Genomic DNA, 22845 nt, shown 5'->3' on the forward strand with positions numbered 1-22845 from the left:
TCATTAACGGCCTCCTTCCAAAAGCCTTCCCTGGTGAATCTAACCTATATCTGGCTACCTTAGAGTCTCTTGGGACTTATACACTCTGTTTATAACACTCTAACCAAACTCATTAGTATCTAGCTTTGTAAGTATTCGTGACTTGTTTCATAAACCTGTATCTGGGTAAATTATATTTATTTACCTCTAAAACGTTTTCAGCATATAGCTTCAATTATTACCACAAATTTCAATGTCACAGCTTTTTGGCCTACAATACTAAGGGCATATTTTATTCTTGAATCTCCTATGCACACACCCTCATCTGTGCACACAACAGGTAGTTAGAAAAGAAGCATCTGACCTCCTTCTGGGTGCCAATCACATAAAATGTCTTCCCTTCAAACTTCAATTTGCAGACATCCGGCCTAAGAAAGAAAATCTCTTTGGGTGAGAAGAAAAACAAATGGCAGTTAACCAAGGTACCTGGCTTTCCCTTAGGAATCGGGCTGACTCACAAATGCCAAGCAGACTGCAATGAAACAAGATATTATCTTATCATCAGTGAAGGCCTAATGAGCAGCAAAGAGCCCCAAATGAATTATACAGCAATTTTCTCCCCAAGAGAGAATCCAGAGGCAGCTCAGAATTACTTTTTGCATTTTTTACGTTCAGGCTGCACCTTTCTTCTGAGAAGCTCTAGGGATTTCATGAACATTAATGATCAAAACAACATTAATTGGCCAGCCCACTGACGAGGTAGGAAGAATGTGGTTATTTTCATTTTGGGTAATAAAATGATATGGATTCACAGTATCTGGCTCTCTCATTTCAAATCCATCTCCAAGAAGCACACACACCACATTGCAAAATTTTCATTCTTACCCTCCCTGTTTAGAAAAAAAAAAAATCGTTTATAAAAAGAAATCATTTATTATATATTTAGATACACAAAATTGTGAGAACAATGAGAAGAATGACAAATTGTGGGCAAAAGAGTGACTTTAGGCTTCATCTTAAGGAGCTGCTTGATTAAAACCTAACTGAAATGTAGACCCCAGGTCACCTCCTTGATGGGAAGATGTATGTAAATAGGGGAGAAAGAATTCTATTTTTGTTCCTTTGGTCTAATTCCAAGGTCAGTGATGTGTTCCCCCATGTGCTTTCCTGGAAGAAAAAGAATAGTGAGATCACATTAAGCTGTTTTAACTTAGGGAGATGGTTGGTGCAAGGAACAAAGCTCAATGGAAGTTTTAAAAAGAAAACCCAAGTAGGAGTAGTGTGGAAATTTGTTTTACTATCATGTACATGGTTGTTATAAACACACATGCCTAAGCAGAGGCTGGGAGGGATGGAGTCAACATCATCACCAAACTGGAACCACTAATAAGATGTAGACAAGTGGTAGAACTCAGAAGCAAATGGTCCAGAGATTGTCCGTCTCAACTCTTCAGTGTTCCCAGGAAGAAACTGAGGCCCATAGAGGGGAGAGACTGGCAATTATTCTGCCCTTGAGACTTGTCATGTTCTATCCTAACTACTCCATGGCTCAAGCAATTCAGAATCCTGAGAATCTAGCCCCTTCAGGACTCTGAAGATTTTTGTAGCCCTGGAGTAGGATGGGGGAAATCTCCAAATTATCCATGCTCTCCAACATCAGTAGGAACCTTTTAGGGAACCTGTTCTGAAATGGGCTGAAGGTTAACACTGGATCTTCTCTGCAAGGTGCTGAAAACACAGAGAAAACTGGGTAACACCACCACTTTATAGTTTACAAATCACAGCAGCTCGCAAAGCCCGCTCACACACATTATTTCATTTCTTTCTCCTCCATCTACTTCCTTCCATATAAGGCAGCCAGATATTACTGATCCCCATTTTATGGACAAGTGAACTGAAACCCAAAGAAGTCCAATGATTTATTAAAGGCAAATAAGAATTTGAGAATGCTAATTGTGGAAGAATAGAACAAATAGGCACAGAGAGGGCTCAAAAGTATGCATTGAGTAAGGGGTAAGTAGGGAGGACAAGGAATCTATTTAGAGAGATCAGGGATCTTAGAAAGGTAGAGGCAGGTCTAGGAGTGGAGTGTAGCTTAGCTGAAGACTGCAAATCTAGCAGAGAAGGTTTGAATGAAAGGCAGTTGCTAAAAAGCGTGTGCTTAAAGGATAGTGCCTGGGGGAGGAGGGACTTGATAAAGAGGTGCTGGAAGAAATCTGAAGATAACAGAACCATGAAACTGAGGTTCCTGTAGGTACAAGACAGTGTTCCCCACACAGGGCTGAGGGCAGTCATTGTCCTATTGAGGAAGAACTTCAGACGCAAGGGCTCAAGCTACAGGAGTGAGCCCACCACCCATGAGATACACAAGGACAAATGCTCAGGGACTGTTCAGAGAGGGCACTGAGTCAATCTGTAGGTATGAACAAGACTACGCTTTTTCAAAATTCCAACCTATAGGTGGTATTCAGCTTTTCTCATGTTTCACCAAAACCATTTTGCCCTTTGACTGTACATAAAGGACACTGCTGCTCACCTACCCCAATCCATCCCCCTCTTCTTTATTTACTGACACAACCTAGACTTCCTGCTTCCTCAGGTTACATGTTCATGCAGATTATCCCCTTTCCAGCCCCAGAAGGATGAATCTTGATTCCATCGACCCAGTGACTACCATTCTTCTCAGCAGGGAATGGTTTAAGAAGGGGCATGTGGCCCAATCCTGGCCAATTAGATATGTAGGAAATTCCTACAGAGCTTTGGAAAAAGTCATCCTTGTTTTATAAAGAAGACAATGGAGGGGGCTGCTCTCCTGCAGGCCCTGGGTATTGCTGTGTGAAGATGTGATGGCCAGCGCTACATCACCATCTTCTGACCACAGGCCTGGGGGCAGAAGCCAAGGCACTGGGATGGCAGAGAAGAAAATGGTGCTGTCAGGCAGTGAAGCCAACTGTCCCTGGGACAGCCCTACTTCTGGAACTTCTGCGAGGTGAGATAGTCACTCCTCTTATTTATAAGACATTGTGAGTAGACATTCCTGTTACTTTTAGACAAAAGTATCATCCCTGAAACACAGGACACCAAAATCTGAGCTGCCAAGGATTCCACAGAAGAGAAGAGCGAAGTGAGTGAGGGACAAAGAGTGGGTTCTGAGGAGATGAGGAAACTTGCGCCTTCCCCCACACAGCAGGCATCCCTTTTGGTCAGAGCAGCAGAAGCTACCAGGAGGAAACCCTAGAGACCTTCTCTCTCGAAGCAGAGCTCTGAGCCCAGGACACATTCCAGATCTCCTGAGTTGACTCCTCAGCTTGACAAATCCACTTCTCCACAACAAAAAGGGCAATCTAGATTGGGTTTCACTCATAGATGATAAATCCCTTTATGATGAAGTTCTGAGGCAAAGAAATGGATACGAGGCATTCTATGTGACATTTCCAAAACAAGCCAAAAGGAAGCAAAGCAAGATTAAGAAAAACAGTAAGCTAGTTTTTCAAAGAAGTACTCACCATTTTATCAAATGGATTCTCTTATTTCCCTGGAATACCACAAAGCCTGCAGCGGTGAATCCTAAAAATGTTGTTGTACCTGTTGAATCCTGAAAAAGTACAAATAAAGACCTATTTGGATTGGGGGGGGGGTTGATAAATGGTATGCTTATTCATCCTCATGCTGGGTTAGTTTCAGGTGAATTCCAATGATTTTAGCAATAAACTAAGTTTCTGAGATCTAAGGGCAGAACTTTCAAAATCTGGGTGGAAGTCTGAGAATACGTGGTTTTTGAGTAATGGACCTTCCACCTGTCCAGGAGGCTCTTGGGAAAATACAGATTAATCCCAAACTACTCTGTCAACTTCTGAGTGTCTTTTTGGTGCTGAGTTCTCAGATCTGCCATGCAGTGTGGGCAAACTCTTCTTAGTTGCCAATAGCTCTCTAATGCAATGGAACCAGACCCTGAGTGCCTAATCTAACTTGATTTAACCTCACACAAGATTTCTGGCAATTTCCGAATAAAGATATGTCCAGAAAAGCCTACTTTGCTTCCAGCATAAAACAAGACAACTCAGCATCTCACAGATAAGTTAAATGAAGGAAAAGGAACCAAAAAATAAATAATTAATTAATAAGATCGGTCTCTAAATAATAAATAAAATAACTGGAGAGGGTCACATTTGTGGATAAAATCAAATTCACCAAATGGAATTATCTGATTTATACTATTACTAGGAATGGGCAGCTGGCAAATATTCCAAAATAATTGTGTGGGCAGAAAAAGTGGAAGAAAGTGCCCATATGGACAAGCAGCACCAGTTTTCTGTCTTGGCTGCAAGTTGGAATCAACTGGGAAGCTTTAAAAAATAGCGATGCCTGGTCCCCACCCCCAAAGAGTCTGCTATAATTTGTGTGAGGTATGCCCTGGGCATTGGGATTTTATGAATCTCCCCAGGTAATTCATAAGCAGTCTAAGTTGAGAATTATAGAACCAGCAGTTTCCCAAATACTATTAGCTGGTCCCATCTGGGTAAAGAAATAGTACAGTATAAGCCAAAACTTCTTTTTAAGAGTCTTGCCGATAGAAATGCTTAGTTCAGAATTAGGGTCAGTGTCTGATTGACACTTGGTCGGTTTAGGATATGGAAAGGAGAAAACTGTTTGCATAAAATCTTTCTGGAAAACATATGCTTCACCTCAGGCACTTGTTAAAAAGGCAGATTCCCCAACTGCAACCCCAGCGATTCTGAGTCAGTAGATGCGGGCCTGGGGGTTGGAGCAGGTGAATGTGATGCAGATGGTCTGTGTTTCACACTTGAGGAATATCAACTGTTAAATAATGAGCAAAGGAATAAAAGAAAAATAACTCTGATGCCAAAATATTTTAAATCTTTTTTTCTTCCACTCTCCCATTTTTTTTAGACTGCCTTCCTGATAGCAATGGCCTTGAAAGTAAATCTGTTTGGATCCTGTGACTTCCCAGGGATGAAACCATCCACTTGATGAATGAACCCATGTCCATTAATTTAGGAAAATGTGGCTTCTACATAGCAATTAGCAAACAATTAGAAGACTCCAATGGGGGGAATGAACTGCCAAAACATGCTACCACAGCCCATCGTTGTCCTGCCAATCAGGGGCTGTGGGTCAGGCTGTGGAAATATGCTAGAGGGGCCTACCAGGCTGCACACTAATTCTCTTTTGAGCAAAACAATCATTTTCTGGTGATCTGCTGTGAGGGGCAGTTACCTTACATGGGTGGGGATCCACCCCATACGTTTCCAACACGTGAGCTTTCAGGAGTAAATTAAATTCAGCAACCGGTGGGCTCTGGCCTCTAAAATCACACAAGAAAAGTTTAGGGGGTTCAGAAGGAAAACACTAGAAACATGGAGTCTCTTCATTCAATAAAGTACAATATTCTAAACCAAATAAAGATCACTACTTCTCACCAAGAGGAGCCCTTTACCAAAGAGTCTGAGCTCATGCTCCCCAGCAAATGGTTCCATAATAAACCCAACCATAACTCAGTACTCCAATGACCACGCAGTTAATCAAGGTTATCAAGTTACCAATAAGTAGACCCTTGCAAATTCAATTTTAATATGAACTGATACTCAGCATCTGTTCTCTCCTGCTTATTTTAGAACATTATCCAGGCATTCCTACCTGCTCAGGGCAGAACATCCCCCCATCATCAAGCCTAAATGGGGCCATCGGTAAGAGCTGTCAACCATTCCAACGTAGAGCCCTGGATTTTTAAAGGAAATCTCAAGTCACCTGTCCTTCAAGGTGGTGAAATGGTCTCTCTTTTGGGAGAGGAAAAACAAAAAAGGCTACAAATATAGATGGCCATGCGAAGCCTTTTCAGGGCTAGGTTCTAAACCAGGATTGCCCAACATTTCAAAGACCCCACTTTGACTTAACATTAGTATCCTACATGTATCTTAGGAAATCTGAACCAATCCCCAAGGATAATTATACAACACCTGTATCTCCCCTGACCACCAAGAAGAGTTTGCCACGAAAATCAACAGGAATTCACTTTTATTTTCAAAATGTAATATTGTATTACAATATAAATCTATCTCTGCCCCAGTTCCTCCCCATAGATGGATTGCTCCTGAAGCCAGCTAGAGTCCGCACGCCTATAAATCACAGTAAAGTATACCATCTATGTTCACCCTAAAGCCTTTCAGGAACTGCTCTAAATTTACCCTTAATGTCCTGAAATTTCACTCTGATATGTCCAGGGAGCCTTCTTATTTATGCATCCTGACCAGTACTGTTCCGGTTTGCTAATGCTGCCATCATGCAAAACACCAGAAATGGATTGGCTTTTATAAAGGGGGTTTATTTGGTTACACAGTTACAGTCTTAAGGCTTGTAAGGTGTCTAAGGTAAGGCATCAGCAATAGGGTACCTTCACTGGAGGATGGCCAATGGCGTCTGGAAAATCTCTGTTAGCTAGGAAGGCACGTGGCTGGTGTCTGCTAGCTCCCAGGTTGAGTTTCAAAATGGCGTTCTCCAAAATATCAGTGTCAGCTTTCACAAGTTGTCTTCAAAATGTCTCTCTAAGCTACAGCAGTGAGCTTCTTCTGTCTGAGATTTCATAGGGCTCCAGTTAACTAATCAAAACCCATGCTGAATGGGCGGGGCCACACCTCCATAGAAAGAACCCAATCAAAGGTATCGCCCCCAGTTGGGTGGGTCACATCTCCATGGAAACAACCTAATCCAAAGACTCCAACCTAATCAACACTAATACCTCTGCCCCCAAAATACTGCATCAAAGAAAATGGCATTTTGGGGGACATAATACATCCAACCCGGCACAAGTACTCTGTGGGCCCTTTCAATCCAACAACTCCTATCTTTCTTTGATCATTTCTTTGATTTTTTCTTCCCTTTCCCATCTCTTTCACCACCCCCAGCCATCCCCTCAATTCCCTCCTTTGAGACACCCTATTAATGGATTTTTTTGAAATTCCCAGGTCTAGCCTCCATGTCTTTTAAATGTTGGTTTCAAAACTTTGGATCTGTTTTCAATATTACATTCTGAACTATTTCTTAATTCAAACTTCCAGTGTGTTAATTTATTCTTCAGCTGCGTGCACGTTCTGCTTTTCATCTCACTTATTTTTTTAAATATCAATTAAATATTTCATTTCCAACATATCTCTTTGGCTGTCTGAAACAGCAGCCTATTCTTATTTTATGGACATGAATTCCTCTTATCCCTCTGAAGATGTCCACTACGTCTCTTTTCAAGTTCAATCCTCTTTGCTCCATTAACACTGCTTCTGTGGTGAAGGTCCTTTTGTTTGCTGAGTCAGAGTCTCTCTTTCTTTGAGTTGATGTTTTCTTAGGTTTTTGATGATTCTTGGTTGTGCACTTTTCTTTGTATTTGATGTATCTGTTTAATGCAGCAGCTTCTGGAGGTTGGAGGGGAGGGTGGGCTGTGCCATGCAGGAAGGGTACATGTCAGTAGCTTGATTTCTGGGCTGAAGGCTCTAGTTCCTCTGGCTATTGCCCACACCCAGGGTTCCTCCAGCCCAAGCACCCACACTTCATGCTCCTCTCTGGGAGCAAACACTGCTGCTGCCGTCACTTAGCACAAGGGAAACAGGAAGAAGGGCCTGCGCTGCCCAGCTGCAACATGTGCCACTGCCCATGTCTTAGCTTCTCAGCTGCTATGACAAATAGCACAAACTAGTTCTGGCTTAAACAACAGGAATTTATTGTCTCAGGGTTTTAGAGGCTAGAGGGCTTCTTTCCTCCCAAGGTTGGCAGCATTCTGGCTGGCTGGCAAGCCTTGGGTTCCTTGGCTTTCCCACCACACAGCGATGTCCTCTCCTTACTCTTCCAGTTCTGCTGACTTGCAGCTTCCAGCTCCAACCCATGGAATTTCTCTTCTACAAATCCTCCGGTAATAAGGTCAAGACCCTTCCTGATTCGGCTGGCCATATCATAACTAAAAGGAACATTGTCAAAGGGCATCATTTGCAATAGGCTTGCACCCACAGGAATGAGATTACTATTAAAAATGTGATTTTTTCTGAGGTCCATAACTCATTCTGCCATCCCCATTCACTGGGAGGGTTGCTCTAAAGGCCCCTTGGTGTATCTGCAACCTGACACTTCCCACACCACTCCTACCTGTGCACGGAGACCCTGGGACCTCTGACCCAGAGGTAGCATCCTTTTTAGTACCTCTTTCTAAAACTTTTTCTACTATCCATTGGGCCTTGGGGAGGGAGGGAAGGAAGGAAGAAAGGAAGGAAGGAAGGAAGGAAGGAAGGAAGGAAGGAAGGAAGGAAGGATAAACCCACATATGTTTCCTTGATCCAGTATGCCACCATATCCTTTCCATAAACTGGCAAAGTTTTCAGGAAAACATGAGCCAGTGATGAGGGAGCATCTGGAATAATGGCTGTGTACTTTAGTGTTAAAACAGGCCTATTGACCTTTAAAAAAAAAGAAGAAATAATTTTTCAGTGCATCCTTTAGAGAACATTCCCGAGAAGTTAACTCAAACACGTGCTCTTGGAAAATAAACTCATTTCTGAAATAGTCTTTGTCCCTGAGGCAAAGCAGAACATTTGAAACAAGGTTTGAATTGATTTCAAGACATAGTCATAGATCCTGAGGAGATTAAAAAAATTATAAGAGGATACTATGAACAATTGTATGGCAACAAACTGGATAATGTAGAGGAAATGGACAATTTCCTGGAAACATATGAACAACCTAGACTGACCAGAGAAGAAACAGAAGACCTCAACCAACCCATCACAAGCAAAGAGATCCAATCAGTCATCAAAAAGCTTCCCACAAATAAATGCCCAGGGCCAGATGTCTTCACAGGGGAAATCTACCAAACTTTCCAAAAAGAACTGACACCAATCTTACTTCAACTCTTTCAAAACATGGAAGAAAATGGAACACTACCTAACTCATTTTATGAAGCTAACATCAATTTAATACCAAAACCAGGCAAAAATGCTACAAAAAAGGAAAACTACCGGCCAATCTCCCTAATGAATACAGATGCAAAAATCCTCAACAAAATACTTGCAAACTGAATCCAAAGACACATTAAAAAAATCATACACCATGACCAAGTGGGGTTCATTCCAGGCATGCAAGGATGGTTCAACATAAGAAAATCAATCAATGTATTACAACACATTAACAAATCAAAAGGGAAAAATCAAATGATCAACTCAATAGATGCTGAAAAAGCATTCGACAAAATCCAACATCCCTTTTTGATAAAAACACTTCAAAAGGTAGGAACTGAAGGAAACTTCCTCAACATGATAAAGAGCATATATGAAAAACCCACAGCCAGCACAGTACTCAATGGTGAGAGACTGAAAGCCTTCCCTCTAAGATCAGGAACAAGACAAGGATGCCCGCTGTCACCACTGTTATTCAACATTGTGCTGGAAGTGCTAGCCAGGGCAATCCGGCAAGACAAAGAAATAAAAGGCATCCAAATTGGAAAGAAGAAGTAAAACTGTCATTGTTTGCAGATGATATGATCTTATATCTAGAAAACCCTGAGAAATCAACGATACAGCTACTAGAGCTAATAAACAAATTTAGCAAAGTAGCGGGATACAAGGTTAATGCACATAAGTCAGTAATGTTTCTATATGCTAGAAATGAACAAACTGAAGAGACACTCAAGAAAAAGATACCATTTTCAATAGCAACTAAAAAAATCAAGTACCTAGGAATAAACTTAACCAAAGATGTAAAAGACCTATACAAAGAAAACTACATAACTCTACTAAAAGAAATAGAAGGGGACCTTAAAAGATGGAAAAATATTCCATGTTCATGGATAGGAAGGCTAAATGTCATTAAGATGTCAATTCTACCCAAACTCATCTACAGATTCAATGCAATCCCAATCAAAATTCCAACAACCTACTTTGCAGACTTGGAAAAGCTAGTTATCAAATTTATTTGGAAAGGGAAGATGCCTCGAATTGCTAAAGACACTCTAAAAAAGAAAAACCAAGTGGGAGGACTTACACTCCCTGACTTTGAAGCTTATTATAAAGCCACAGTTGCCAAAACAGCATGGTACTGGCACAAAGATAGACATATAGATCAATGGAATCGAATTGAGAATTCAGAGATAGACCCTCAGATCTATGGCCGACTGATCTTTGATAAGGCCCCCAAAGTCACTGAACTGAGCCATAATGGTCTTTTCAACAAATGGGGCTGGGAGAGTTGGATATCCATATCCAAAAGAATGAAAGAGGACCCCTACCTCACCCCGTACACAAAAATTAACTCAAAATGGACCAAAGATCTCAATATAAAAAAAAGTACCATAAAACTCCTAGAAGATAATGTAGGAAAACATCTTCAAGACCTTGTATTAGGCGGCCACTTCCTAGACTTTACACCCAAAGCACAAGCAACAAAAGAGAAAATAGATAAATGGGAACTCCTCAAGCTTAGAAGTTTCTGCACCTCAAAGGAATTTCTCAAAAAGGTAAAGAGGCAGCCAACTCAATGGGAAAAAATTTTTGGAAACCATGTATCTGACAAAAGACTGATATCTTGCATATACAAAGAAATCCTACAACTCAGTGACAGTAGTACAGACAGCCCAATTATAAAAAGGGCAAAAGATATGAAAAGACAGTTCTCTGAAGAGGAAATACAAATGGCCAAGAAACACATGAAAAAATGTTCAGCTTCACTAGCTATTAGAGAGATGCAAATTAAAACCACAATGAGATACCATCTAACACCGGTTAGAATGGCTGCCATTAAACAAACAGGAAACTACAAATGCTGGAGGGGATGTGGAGAAATTGGAACTCTTATTCACTGTTGGTGGGACTGTATAATGGTTCAGCCACTCTGGAAGTCAGTCTGGCAGTTCCTTAGAAAACTAGATATAGAGCTACCATTCGATCCGGTGATTGCACTTCTCAGTATATACCCGGAAGATCGGAAAGCAGTGACACGAACAGATATCTGCACGCCAATGTTCATAGCAGCATTATTCACAATTGCCAAGAGATGGAAACAACCCAAATGTCCTTCAACAGATGAGCGGATAAATAAAATGTGGTATATACACACGATGGAATACTACGTGGCAGTAAGAAGGAACGATCTCGTGAAACATATGACAACATGGATGAACCTTGAAGACATAATGCTGAGTGAAATAAGCCAGGCACAAAAAGAGAAATATTATATGCTACCACTAATGTGAACTTTCAAAAATGTAAAACAAATGGTTTATAATATAGAATGTAGGGGAACTAGCAGTAGAGAGTGATTAAGGAACGGGGAACAATAATCCAAGAAGAACAGATAATCTTTTTTTTTTTATTATTATTATTATTTTTTTAATCATCATTTTATTGAGATATATTCACATACCACGCAGTCATACAAAACAAATTGTACTTTCGATTGTTTACAGTACCATTACATAGTTGTACATTCATCACCTAAATCAATCCCTGACACCTTCATTAGCACACACACAAAAATAACAAGAATAATAATTAGAGTGAAAAAGAGCAAATGAAGTAAAAAAGAACACTGGGTACCTTTGTCTGTTTGTTTCCTTCCCCTATTTTTCTACACATCCATCCATAAACTAGACAAAGTGGAGGTTGGTCCTTATGGCTTTCCCAATCCCATTGTCACCCCTCATAAGCTACATTTTTATACAACTGTCTTCGAGATTCATGGGTTCTGGGTTGTAGTTTGATAGTTTCAGGTATCCACCACCAGCTACCCCAATTCTTTAGAACCTAAAAAGGGTTGTCTAAAGTGTGCGTAAGAGTGCCCACCAGAGTGATCTCTCGGCTCGTTTAGGAATCTCTCTGCCACTGAAGCTTATTTCATTTCCTTTCACATCCCCCTTTTGGTCAAGAAGATGTTCTCCGTCCCACGATGCCGGGTCTACATTCCTCCCCGGGAGTCATATTCCACGTTGCCAGGGAGAATCACTCCCCTGGGTGTCTGATCCCACGTAGTGGGGAGGGCAGTGATTTCACCTTTCAAGTTGGCTTAGCCAGAGAGAGAGGGCCACATCTGAGCAACAAAGAGGCATTCAGGAGGAGACTCTTAGGCACAAATATAGAGAGGCCTAGCCTCTCCTTTGCAGCAACCGTCTTCCCAAGGGTAAAACTTATGGTAGAGGGCTCAACCCATCAAACCACCAGTCCCGTATGTCTGTGGTCATGTTAGCAACCATGGAGGTGGGGTAGGCGAATACCCCTGCATTCTCCACAGGCTCCTCAAGGGGGCACTACATCTTTTTTTTTTTTTCCTTGTTTTCCTTTTTTTTTTTTTTTTTTTTTAACTTTCCCTTCTTTTTTAAATCAACTGTATGGAAAAAAAAGTTAAAAAGAGAACAAACATACAATAAAAGAACATTTCAAAGAGACCATAACAAGGGGGTAAGAAAAAGACAACTAACCTAAGATAACTGCTTAACTTCCAACATGTTCCTACTTTACCCCAAGAAAGTTACATAATATAGCAACATTTCTGTGAACTTGTTCCTACTATACTCATCAGAAATTAACAGACCATAGTCATTTCTGGGCATCCCCAGAACGTTAGCTTATCTGTTCTTCTTGGATTATTGTTCCTCCTTCCTTAATTGCTCTCTACTGCTAGTTCCCCTACATTCTACATTAAAAACCATTTGTTTTACATTTTTCAAAGTTCACATTAGTGGTAGCATATAATATTTCTCTTTTTGTGCCTGGCTTATTTCGCTCAGCATTATGTCTTCAAGGTTCATCCATGTTGTCATATGTTTCACGAGATCGTTCCTTCTTACTGCCGCGTAGTATTCCATCGTGTGTATATACCACATTTTATTTATCCACTCATCTGTTGAAGGACATTTGGGTTGTTTCCATCTCTTGGCAATTGTGAATAATGCTGCTATGAACATTGGCGTGCAGATATCTGTTCGTGTCACTGCTTTCCGATCTTCCGGGTATATACCGAGAAGTGCAATCGCTGGATCGAATGGTAGCTCTATATCTAGTTTTCTAAGGAACTGCCAGACTGACTTCCAGAGTGGCTGAACCATTATACAGTCCCACCAACAATGAATAAGAGTTCCAATTTCTCCACCTCCCCTCCAGCATTTGTAGTTTCCTGTTTGTTTAATGGCAGCCATTCTAACCGGTGTTAGATGGTATCTCATTGTGGTCTTAATTTGCATCTCTCTAATAGCTAGTGAAGCTGAACATTTTTTCATGTGTTTCTTGGCCATTTGTATTTCCTCTTCAGAGAACTGTCTTTTCATATCTTTTGCCCATTTTATAATTGGGCTGTCTGTACTACTGTCATTGAGTTGTAGGATTTCTTTGTATATGCAAGATATCAGTCTTTTGTCAGATACATGGTTTCCAAAAATTTTTTCCCATTGAGTTGGCTGCCTCTTTACCTTTTTGAGAAATTCCTTTGAGGTGCAGAAACTTCTAAGCTTGAGGAGTTCCCATTTATCTATTTTCTCTTTTGTTGCTTGTGCTTTGGGTGTAAAGTCTAGGAAGTGGCCGCCTAATACAAGGTCTTGAAGATGTTTTCCTACATTATCTTCTAGGAGTTTTATGGTACTTTCTTTTATATTGAGATCTTTGGTCCATTTTGAGTTAATTTTTGTGTACGGGGTGAGGTAGGGGTCCTCTTTCATTCTTTTGGATATGGATATCCAACTCTCCCAGCCCCATTTGTTGAAAAGACCATTCCTACATTATCTTCTAGGAGTTTTATGGTACTTTCTTTTATATTGAGATCTTTGGTCCATTTTGAGTTAATTTTTGTGTACGGGGTGAGGTAGGGGTCCTCTTTCATTCTTTTGGATATGGATATCCAACTCTCCCAGCCCCATTTGTTGAAAAGACCATTATGGCTCAGTTCAGTGACTTTGGGGGCCTTATCAAAGATCAGTCGGCCATAGATCTGAGGGTCTATCTCTGAATTCTCAATTCGATTCCATTGATCTATATGTCTATCTTTGTGCCAGTACCATGCTGTTTTGGCAACTGTGGCTTCAGATAAGGTTTTTAACGTTCTGGGGATTCCCAGAAATGACTATGGTCTGTTAATTTCTGATGGATATAGTAGGAACAAGTTCACAGAAAGGTTGCTATATTATGTAACTTTCTTGGGGTAAAGTAGGAACATGTTGGAAGTTAAGCAGTTATCTTAGGTTAGTTGTCTTTTTCTTACTCCCTTGTTATGGTCTCTTTGAAATGTTCTTTTATTGTATGTTTGTTTTCTTTTTAACTTTTTTTTTTTCATACAGTTGATTTAAAAAAGAAGGGAAAGTTAAAAAAAAAAAAAAGAAAGAAAGAAAAACAAGGAAAAAAAAATGATGTGGTGCCCCCTTGAGGAGCCTGTGGAGAGTGCAGGGGTGTTCGCCTACCCCACCTCCATGGTTGCTAACATGACCACAGACATAGGGGACTGGTGGTTTGATGGGTTGAGCCCTCTACCATAAGTTTTACCCTTGGGAAGACGGTTGCTGCAAAGGAGAGGCTAGGCCTCCCTATATTTGTGCCTAAGAGTCTCCTCCTGAATGCCTCTTTGTTGCTCAGATGTGGCCCTCTCTCTCTGGCTAAGCCAACTTGAAAGGTGAAATCACTGCCCTCCCCCCTACGTGGGATCAGACACCCAGGGGAGTGAATCTCCCTGGCAACGTGGAATATGACTCCCGGGGAGGAATGTAGACCTGGCGTCGTGGGACGGAGAACATCTTCTTGACCAAAAGGGAGATGTGAAAGGAAATGAAATAAGCTTCAGTGGCAGAGAGATTCCAAAAGGAGACGAGAGGTCACTCTGGTGGGCACTCTTACGCACAATATAGAGAACCCTTTTTAGGTTCTAATGAATTGGGGTAGCTGGTGGTAGATACCTGAAACTATCAAACTACAACCCAGAACCCATGAATCTTGAAGACAATTGTATAAAAATGTGGCTTATGAGGGGGGACACAGGGATTTTGGGGGCCCCTTTGTCTAGTTTGTGGATGGATGAGTGGAAAGGTGGGGGAAGGAAAGAAAGAAAGAAACAGACAGACAAGGGTGCCTAGTGTTCTTTTTTACTTTAGTTGTTCTTTTTCACTTTAATTATTATTCTGGTTATTTTTGTGTGTGTGGTAATGAGGGTGTCGGGGATTGATTTTGGTGATGAATGTACAACTGTGTAATGGTATTGTGAACAATCGAATGTATGCTTTGTTTTGTATGACTGCATGGTATGTGAATATATCTCAATAAAATGAATATAAAAAAAAAAAAAAACAAAAGCCAGAAAAGGGGAAAAAAAAAAAAAGACATAGTCATTATAAATTATTTGCTTTTTAATGAAGTAACAATAGATCCAAAAAAGTCACCAATGATATTGATGGGGATAGGGGAAGGGATTATTAGAAAGTTTTCTCAATATGTACAGGTATTTCTCTCTCCATATCTCTTTCACAAGTTTTTGAAGTAATAGCTCCCCTTTCACCAATACATAAAGATAATTCTGGAATCCAAATATTAGTCTGCCTGTCTCTCTGTCTTGTGCATACACACACACATGCACACACACATGCACATAAAAATACACTCACTTCATCCCCCTGAATCAGGCACACAGCAGTCAAAACTGTGCTGTCCAGCATTTTACCAGAAGCAGCTCTAGAAACATGTGTGCTTGAGGGACCCTTCATGCAGAACTTCAGCCTAATGATCAAGACTGAGGACAGGGAGGCAGGACCCAGGTCAAACAGCCCAGGCCCTGCCCCAGTCATGTGCTGCACCGTGCTCCTGGGTGATTCTCCCACTTCACAGGGGGTCCCAGCTTTCACACAGGTTAGGTGTGCCTTGCAGGGTGGGGCAGTCAAGGAATTGGCAGAAGGTTAAAAAGACAAACTGTAATCCACAGTCAGTCCCCCTGTTTATCCACCCACTATCCACAGTGAGTCCCCCTGTTTATCTGCCCACTATCTACTATCCTTGCAAGGCGGAGACTCAGGGTAGAGGTTCCCAAAGTAGCCTCATAACTTGTTACCAAACTAGCCCAGACTGTCTCTAAAGAGGCCTGGGCATAACCACTATAGTCAGGGGTGGAGATCTGTTCCAACCCTTCCAAATGTTGCAAATTCACACAGGAAACTTATTTCAAATGTTTCCAATTTGCACAGGCTAGTTAGGCTTGTCAAATAGAATGTAACCTCTGGAGCATCCAGCCACTGGAGAAACAGGGGAGGGACCTGCCGTTAGGTGTAGAGAACAAATACTGCTGGGTCTATTGTTCCGCGCACCAACCCCCCCATGTCCCACATTTTGGTTGGGTGCCCGTTCTTGCAAGATTGTGAATAAATTCGTTTCTTCTCCACAATCAGGTGAGCATTTATTCCTTTTTAGGAATAACGCTTGTTTCTCACACACCTGCCCACCCTCCCTGCACTGACAGGTGTCCTCTGCCATTCTTGTTACTACTTAAACTGCAAGTGCCGTTCTATAAGCCACACACTGTTTCTATTTTAAAATTACAGGTTGGCTTTAAAGTGCACTGTTCTTTTCTATTTCATCTGGAAATGAGGGAATTGTGAAGAGTTTATAATTTGAAAGTTCATGTTGGAAAGGAAGTAAATTCTGCTTGCCTGAGAGGTCTCTTTCTGATCACTCCCCTGTCCTTCCTAAAGCTGATGGCTTTGACTTTATTTCTAATTGCAAATACTCAGTTCCCATAAGCAGCAGGGCTTCCCGTGTTGCACAACTTTATTAAACTCAGAGAACTTCATTTCACCCTCAGGAATATGAAGAGACAAGGCATGGTATAGGAAGACTCTGCAACATAATCAAATAAAAAGAGCTCATGTATAGAATATAAAAAGAACTTCTATAAATCAGTAAGCAAACAAACAAAAATAACAACAGAAACCCAGATAGCACAGAAGAAAAATGCACAAAAAACATGAACAGGCACTTTCCAAAATAGGATGTCCAAAGAGGAAATAGCCACACAGAAAAGTGCTTAACTTCTTTATGATCAGGAAAACGCAAAATAAAACCTCAATAAGAAACCATATACACATTTTGGTAATGAATGGTCATGATTATAGCACAACATTGTGCGTGTAATTACAGCACTGAATTATATATGTGAATGTGCTTAATAGGGGAAATTTTAGGTTGCATGTATGTTACTAGAATCAAAATTTAAAAACAAACTGTAAGCCCAATTGTAAACAATGGACTATAGTTAACAGTACTATTATTAAAATGTTCTTTCATGAATTGTAACAAATGTAGAACACTAATGCACAGTATTAATAAAAAGGTGGTACGTGGGAACTCTGTATTTTATGCATGATGTTTTTGTAAACCTACAACTTCTCTAATAAAAAACAAAAAATAATAAAAAGTGACAATAACAAGTTCTAGTGAGGATGTATAGCAAAAGCAACACTTATGTACTGTAGGTAGAACAATTTGGTAGAAATAATCTGGAAAACTCTTTGGCATTATGTGCTAAAGTTGAACATGTTTATAATGGAGCAATTCCACTACTTGTTATACATGCAACAGAAATGAGTGCACACTGCATCAAGAGATGCAGAATTTTCACAGCAGTGCTATTCGTAAGAGCTAAAAAAGAAACAATTCGCATGTCCTTCAACAGCAGAAGGGATAAATCAATTGTTATACATTCATACAGTGGAATACTATACTGCCATAGAAATAAATGAACTGAAGAACATGGATGACCTACACAAAAAAGCAATGAGCAAAAGAAGCCAGGCAGAAATGAACACTTTGTGGATTCTATGTATATGGCTTTCAAAATGAGCAAAACTAAAGTGCAGAAGTCAGAGATGTGATTATTTTTGTGGATGGGGAAAAGGTAAAGATTGGTGAGAGGCGTTTATTAAGAAAGCTTCTGGGGTGTTATCAATTCTCTAGTTGACTGGGACGTGGTTATACACATGCCTGCTTTGTGACAGTTCATTGAGCTTTACTTTTGCATTTTGTGCGCTTTTCTAAATGTGTTATACTTCAACTTTTAAAAGTTTAAGAAAAAAAAGAAAAAGGAAGTAGAAAGGATGTGAGCCCTGGGAACCCTCATATATCCTTGGTGGGAATGTAAACTGGAGCAACCCTTTCAGCAAACAACTAGCTGTTTCCTATAAAAAAGTTGCGCCTACCCTACGGCTCAGGAAATTCCACATCTAGATTTGTAGCTAGATTTGGGATACTGGTACATGTGCCCTAGGAGAATTATTTCAAGATTAGAATAAGATTTAATTCATAAGAAAGTAAAAAATAAGCAAAAACAAAGCAATGTACTGTTTAGTGATCTGTATGAAGTAAAATAATAAAAGCAAAACAGAAGAATGAATAACCCGAAATTCAGGACAGGGGTTATCTATGGAAGGAGGAAGGGAGGTGATCTGGGAGTGTGAGAATTAGATTAAATTTAGCTTCCACACAGGGTGGGGGCAGCTCAGGGGAATGGCAGAGGGTCAAGAAGCCAAGCTATAATTGGTGGCCGGTACTCCTGTTTATCTGCCCACTGTCCTTGCAAGGTGGAGACTGGGGTGGGGGGGTAGAGTTTCCTTAAACAGCTTCATAAGTTGTTACCAAACTAGCTCAGACTGGCTCTGCAGCTCAAGAACAAAGAAAGAGGGATGGAGACTCATTTCAAATGCTCCAAGTTTGCACAAGAGACTTTTTTTTCAAATGTTTCCAATTTGGGGAGGCTGCATGTTTCAAATTTGCCCCGGCTAGTTAGGATTGTCAAATAGAATGTAACTTCTGAAGTATCCAGCCAATGGAGAAACAGGGGAGGGACCTGCAATTAGGTGTAGGAAATAAATACTGCTGGGTCTATTGTTCTGCGTGCCAACCCCCACATTTTGGTTGGGCGCTCCTTCTTGCAAGATCGTGAATAAATTCTTTTCTTCTCCACAATCAGGTAAGCATTTAATCCTTTTTAGGAATAGTGCTTGTTTCTCACAGAAGGACCACACAGAAGACTTCAGAGATCTTGATGATGATCTTGTTCATAAGCAGGCTTAAGACATCAGGAGTGTTTGGTTCAGTTATTCTTTAAAGTCTGCATCTACACATGCTTTCATATTCTCTTTTTATGTATATTTTGCAATGATTAAAAAGGAAACAATTCTTGCCTTTTTAATAAAAGAATTATTGGAAATATGCAACCTAAAGCTCTCTTGAGCTAATAAACAGTATCTGTCAGGAATATAATAGATACAAAAGCAGAGCTATCTTGCACTAAACCATACTGTGGCAAGCTATATACATCTGTATCATTTTAATATTCATAAAGCAAGAATTCTTACCCTCATTTTATGGAGGAGGATTCTGACACTCAAAGAGAAAAAGTAACTTGCTCAATGTTACACAGGCAAATCCAATTCTGTCCAGTCCCACATGTGGTTTTCAGCATGTGCATCAACCGCTACCAAGATGCTATGGCCAAGAGCCACATGCCGGCTCTCCTGGAGGACACGTTCAAAGCATTTCAAATGACCTGGTTTCTATCAGTTCTGATAGAACATCTTTTTAAAACTGTAAACATTGTATCTTGTTAAGGATAGGGAAATTCATGCCACATGACTTACATTTAGACTGCTCTCTAATCAAGAAAGCAGAAATGTCTCAATTTTTATCTAGGTCAGGGATCCATAAACAACAGCCTGTGGGACAAATCTGGACCCCCACCTGGTTTTGAATGGTTCTTGAGCTAAGACAGGTTGTTACATTTTTAAATGGTTGAAAACAATCAAAAGAAAAACAATCAAAAGAAAAACAAAAGAAAATCAAAATAAAAACATTTTTAAATGGTTGAAAACAATCAAAAGGAAAACAACATGCATTTATGCATGGCTGTGGCTGTTTTCACACAACAGCAGAGTTGAGCAGTTGCAACAGAGAACATACAGCGTGCAAAACCAAAACTCTTAACTCTCCAGCCCTTTACAGAAGAAGTTTGCTGACCCCTGATCTAGGTACAAAAAAACAGGAATAGGAAACATCTGAAACCATTTCTCTTTGATTCTGCAAAATGAATAGTAGTCGATCCCTCCAAGATTTGTTGTACAGATTAAGAAGTTAATTGACATCAAGCACTTTGACTATGCTTGGCACACAGTATGCTTATTGTCTTCTTGCCCTCAGAATACCATTTGCTCCCTTGCTAGCCCTGACTGTGACAAATCAGAAATACCATGCTGTGGGGAAATGCAAGCAAGCATGTTAAGATATTTAAAGCAAAGCAAAACCCATCTTTAAAATAAAAATCCTCAAGTTGATATCTTTTGCTTTGGATTTGACTGCAGACCTCCATGGCTAGGCATAATCTAAAAAGACATGCACAGAAAAAGGCAAACTGCAAATGTTCAAAGAGAGAAGGGAAAGGGTTCAGAACCAATAAGAGGTGGAAACTCTGAAAGCAGTAGAAGCCCCTGGGCCCCTGACTTGCCAAGAAAGAAACCATTTAATGTTCAGTTTTTCAGGAAGACACTAAGATCAGTTAAATAGAAATGTTTTCTTATTTTCCTCTTAAATCACCCACTGGACAATTTGTTTGTTTCTGGCAAAAAAACTCTGTTTGGTAGTAGGAAATAGTGATTTTTCTATCCTTTAAATCTTGCATCAGGAAATGTTCTGCTAAGATTAACAGTGTCTCTAATGAGACATTTAGGGGTAAAGACCAGTGATTAGTTCAATACTTTTATAAGGGCTGACAATTCTCCAAAGATGTACTTTTCAAATAAATGGGGTAAGGTCAAGTAACTATGTATTTAGCTATGTATCTCTTGACATATGTATCTTTATGTCTTGAAGAGCTTTAGCCAAAGAGGAACAATCTCTTATCAATCCTCCTTTAGCATACCACTGCATAGTGTACATACACAAATGGACAGAAACCCAAGAATGAATGCAAATGATTAGTGAACATTAACTGTGGGGTAAGGTGTGAGTCTTGACAGTGATGACCTGGGCTGCTTGGAGGACAGTTGGCAGGAAGGGAGTGGGTTTGGCGCTGCATAACCCAGGGAAGCTCATGTGTTCTACAATTAAACTTATTGGGACATAGAACACCAATCTAATGGTCCTCTACTGCTAAGATGTACAGCTCTCAATTTGAGTTGTATTCAGATTTTTTTTGTCTTTGTATTTTATTGAGGCAAAATTCATAAAGCAAAATTAACCATTTTAAAGTGAATAATTGCGTGACAGTACATTCACAATGTTGTGCAACCATCACTTCCATCTAGTTCTGAAATGTTTTCATCACCTCCAAAAGAAAACCCTGTATCTAATAAGCAATCACCACCCATTCTCTCTTCTTCCCAGCCCCTGACAACCAGTAATCTGATATCTGTCCTATGGATTCTCCTCTTCTGGGCATTTCATATAAACGGAATCATCCAATTTGTGGCCTTTTGTGTCTAACTTCTTTCACTTAGCATATTTTCGACGTTCATCCATGTTGTGGCATGCTTCAGTACTTCCATTCCTTTTTTATGGTTGAATCAAGTGCCATTGTACACATATATCACAATTTGTTTATCCACTCATGCACTGATGGACATTTAGGTTGTTTCCACTTGGGAGCTATTGTGGATAGCACTGCTATGAACATTCATGTGCAAATATTTGTTTGAACATAGACTTGGTTTTCTTGCAACTTTGCCACTTAGTTGGATTAGGATTTGCTGCCACATTAGTTAGGTTCTATTCACCACTAGCTTCATGCCAAGTGTTTTGAGAGTGCTATCAGGACTTGCCCTCCAGCTGGATTTGGTATACAAGTATCCATGAAACTGGCCAGCAACTTTTGGGGCTTCAGGGATTCTCCTTTGCTTTTCTGTTCCATCCTGGCTCTCTACACTTGAGATCTTTCTCCTCCCAGTTGTCCTGACCCCTAATGCCAGCAAGGGCTGCCCTGCCCTGGCTGAAAGTTTCCTGCCCTGCCTAACCTCACATACATCCCCTCTTTACTCCAGAAAGGCCTGGGACAAAATGGTGATGGGAAAGGGCAACTCACTCTGTGGTCTTTGGGATTCCAATCAGTTGATCCAGCCCCCTTATGGTCTCTGCAAGCTTGTTAAGGGTTTAACTACTTCTCCTTGCCTCACCTATGGTCTAGTCCTCCACCATTCCATCATGGGTGAAAGCAACTGCAGGTCTCTACTCTTCTAGGGAAGACATTCAGGATTTTAGTATATTTAGGTTTCTTTGCATCCTCAACTCTCAGATGGGTTAAAGAATGTGATTTTTGTAGTTTATCCAGATTGTTCTTGGTGTCTGGGGGTGACTCAGGCCTTTCTATAACCTAACTGTGAGAGTCCCTAGTCTGTCCTTTCTAATGCTTTACTTACAGAGGGATATTGTCTCTACCAAACCCTTGGGAGACCAGCTGAGACCATCTCTATGCAGAGCATTACATAAACACTGAAAATCTGGGCAACTGCCATGCTATGAGGAAGATAGTGGTGATATCCTGGGGCCAGGCAGGGACAAGACTTTTAGGATAGCAGCGGCTTGGAAAGATACTGGTGCACCGCACAAGAAAACTCAGGGTTCAGGTCAAGTTCAGTCACTTCATAGTTGTGTAGCCTTGGGTAAGTTAATTTTTCAGGCTCTGCTTCTTTATCTGTGAAACAGAGTAGTCTCAAACTCAGAACTAATGAAGGCAGATGGTGAAATGACTGAGCAGGGATGGTGGCGATTCAGAGAGCAAGTGCTTCTTGAAAGGGGTTCTGTTGCTTTAGCTCCAACTGGGTGTTGCCACATAGGGGTCAGAGCCCAGTGTCACCAAATCTCCTGGTTGAAAGTA

At 40.6% G+C, this 22845-nt stretch overlaps 1 protein-coding gene across 2 annotated transcripts in view; it reads right to left on the reverse strand.

The window, feature by feature from the left end:
- The window catches only part of FRMD3 (FERM domain containing 3), a 298912-nt gene that overhangs the window by 59264 nt on the left and 216803 nt on the right, over positions 1 to 22845 (reverse strand). For both annotated transcript variants that reach the window (XM_037797263.1, XM_037797264.1), the window contains 3 exons: positions 5218 to 5305; positions 3486 to 3574; positions 344 to 407 (listed from right to left, as the gene is read on the reverse strand). In XM_037797263.1, the coding sequence (XP_037653191.1) occupies positions 344 to 407; positions 3486 to 3574; positions 5218 to 5305 (241 nt within the window). The remainder of the gene's footprint in view (positions 1 to 343; positions 408 to 3485; positions 3575 to 5217; positions 5306 to 22845) is intronic.

This window comes from Choloepus didactylus, chromosome 10 (assembly GCF_015220235.1).
Source record: "Choloepus didactylus isolate mChoDid1 chromosome 10, mChoDid1.pri, whole genome shotgun sequence".
NCBI classification, from domain to species: Eukaryota; Metazoa; Chordata; class Mammalia; order Pilosa; family Megalonychidae; genus Choloepus; species Choloepus didactylus.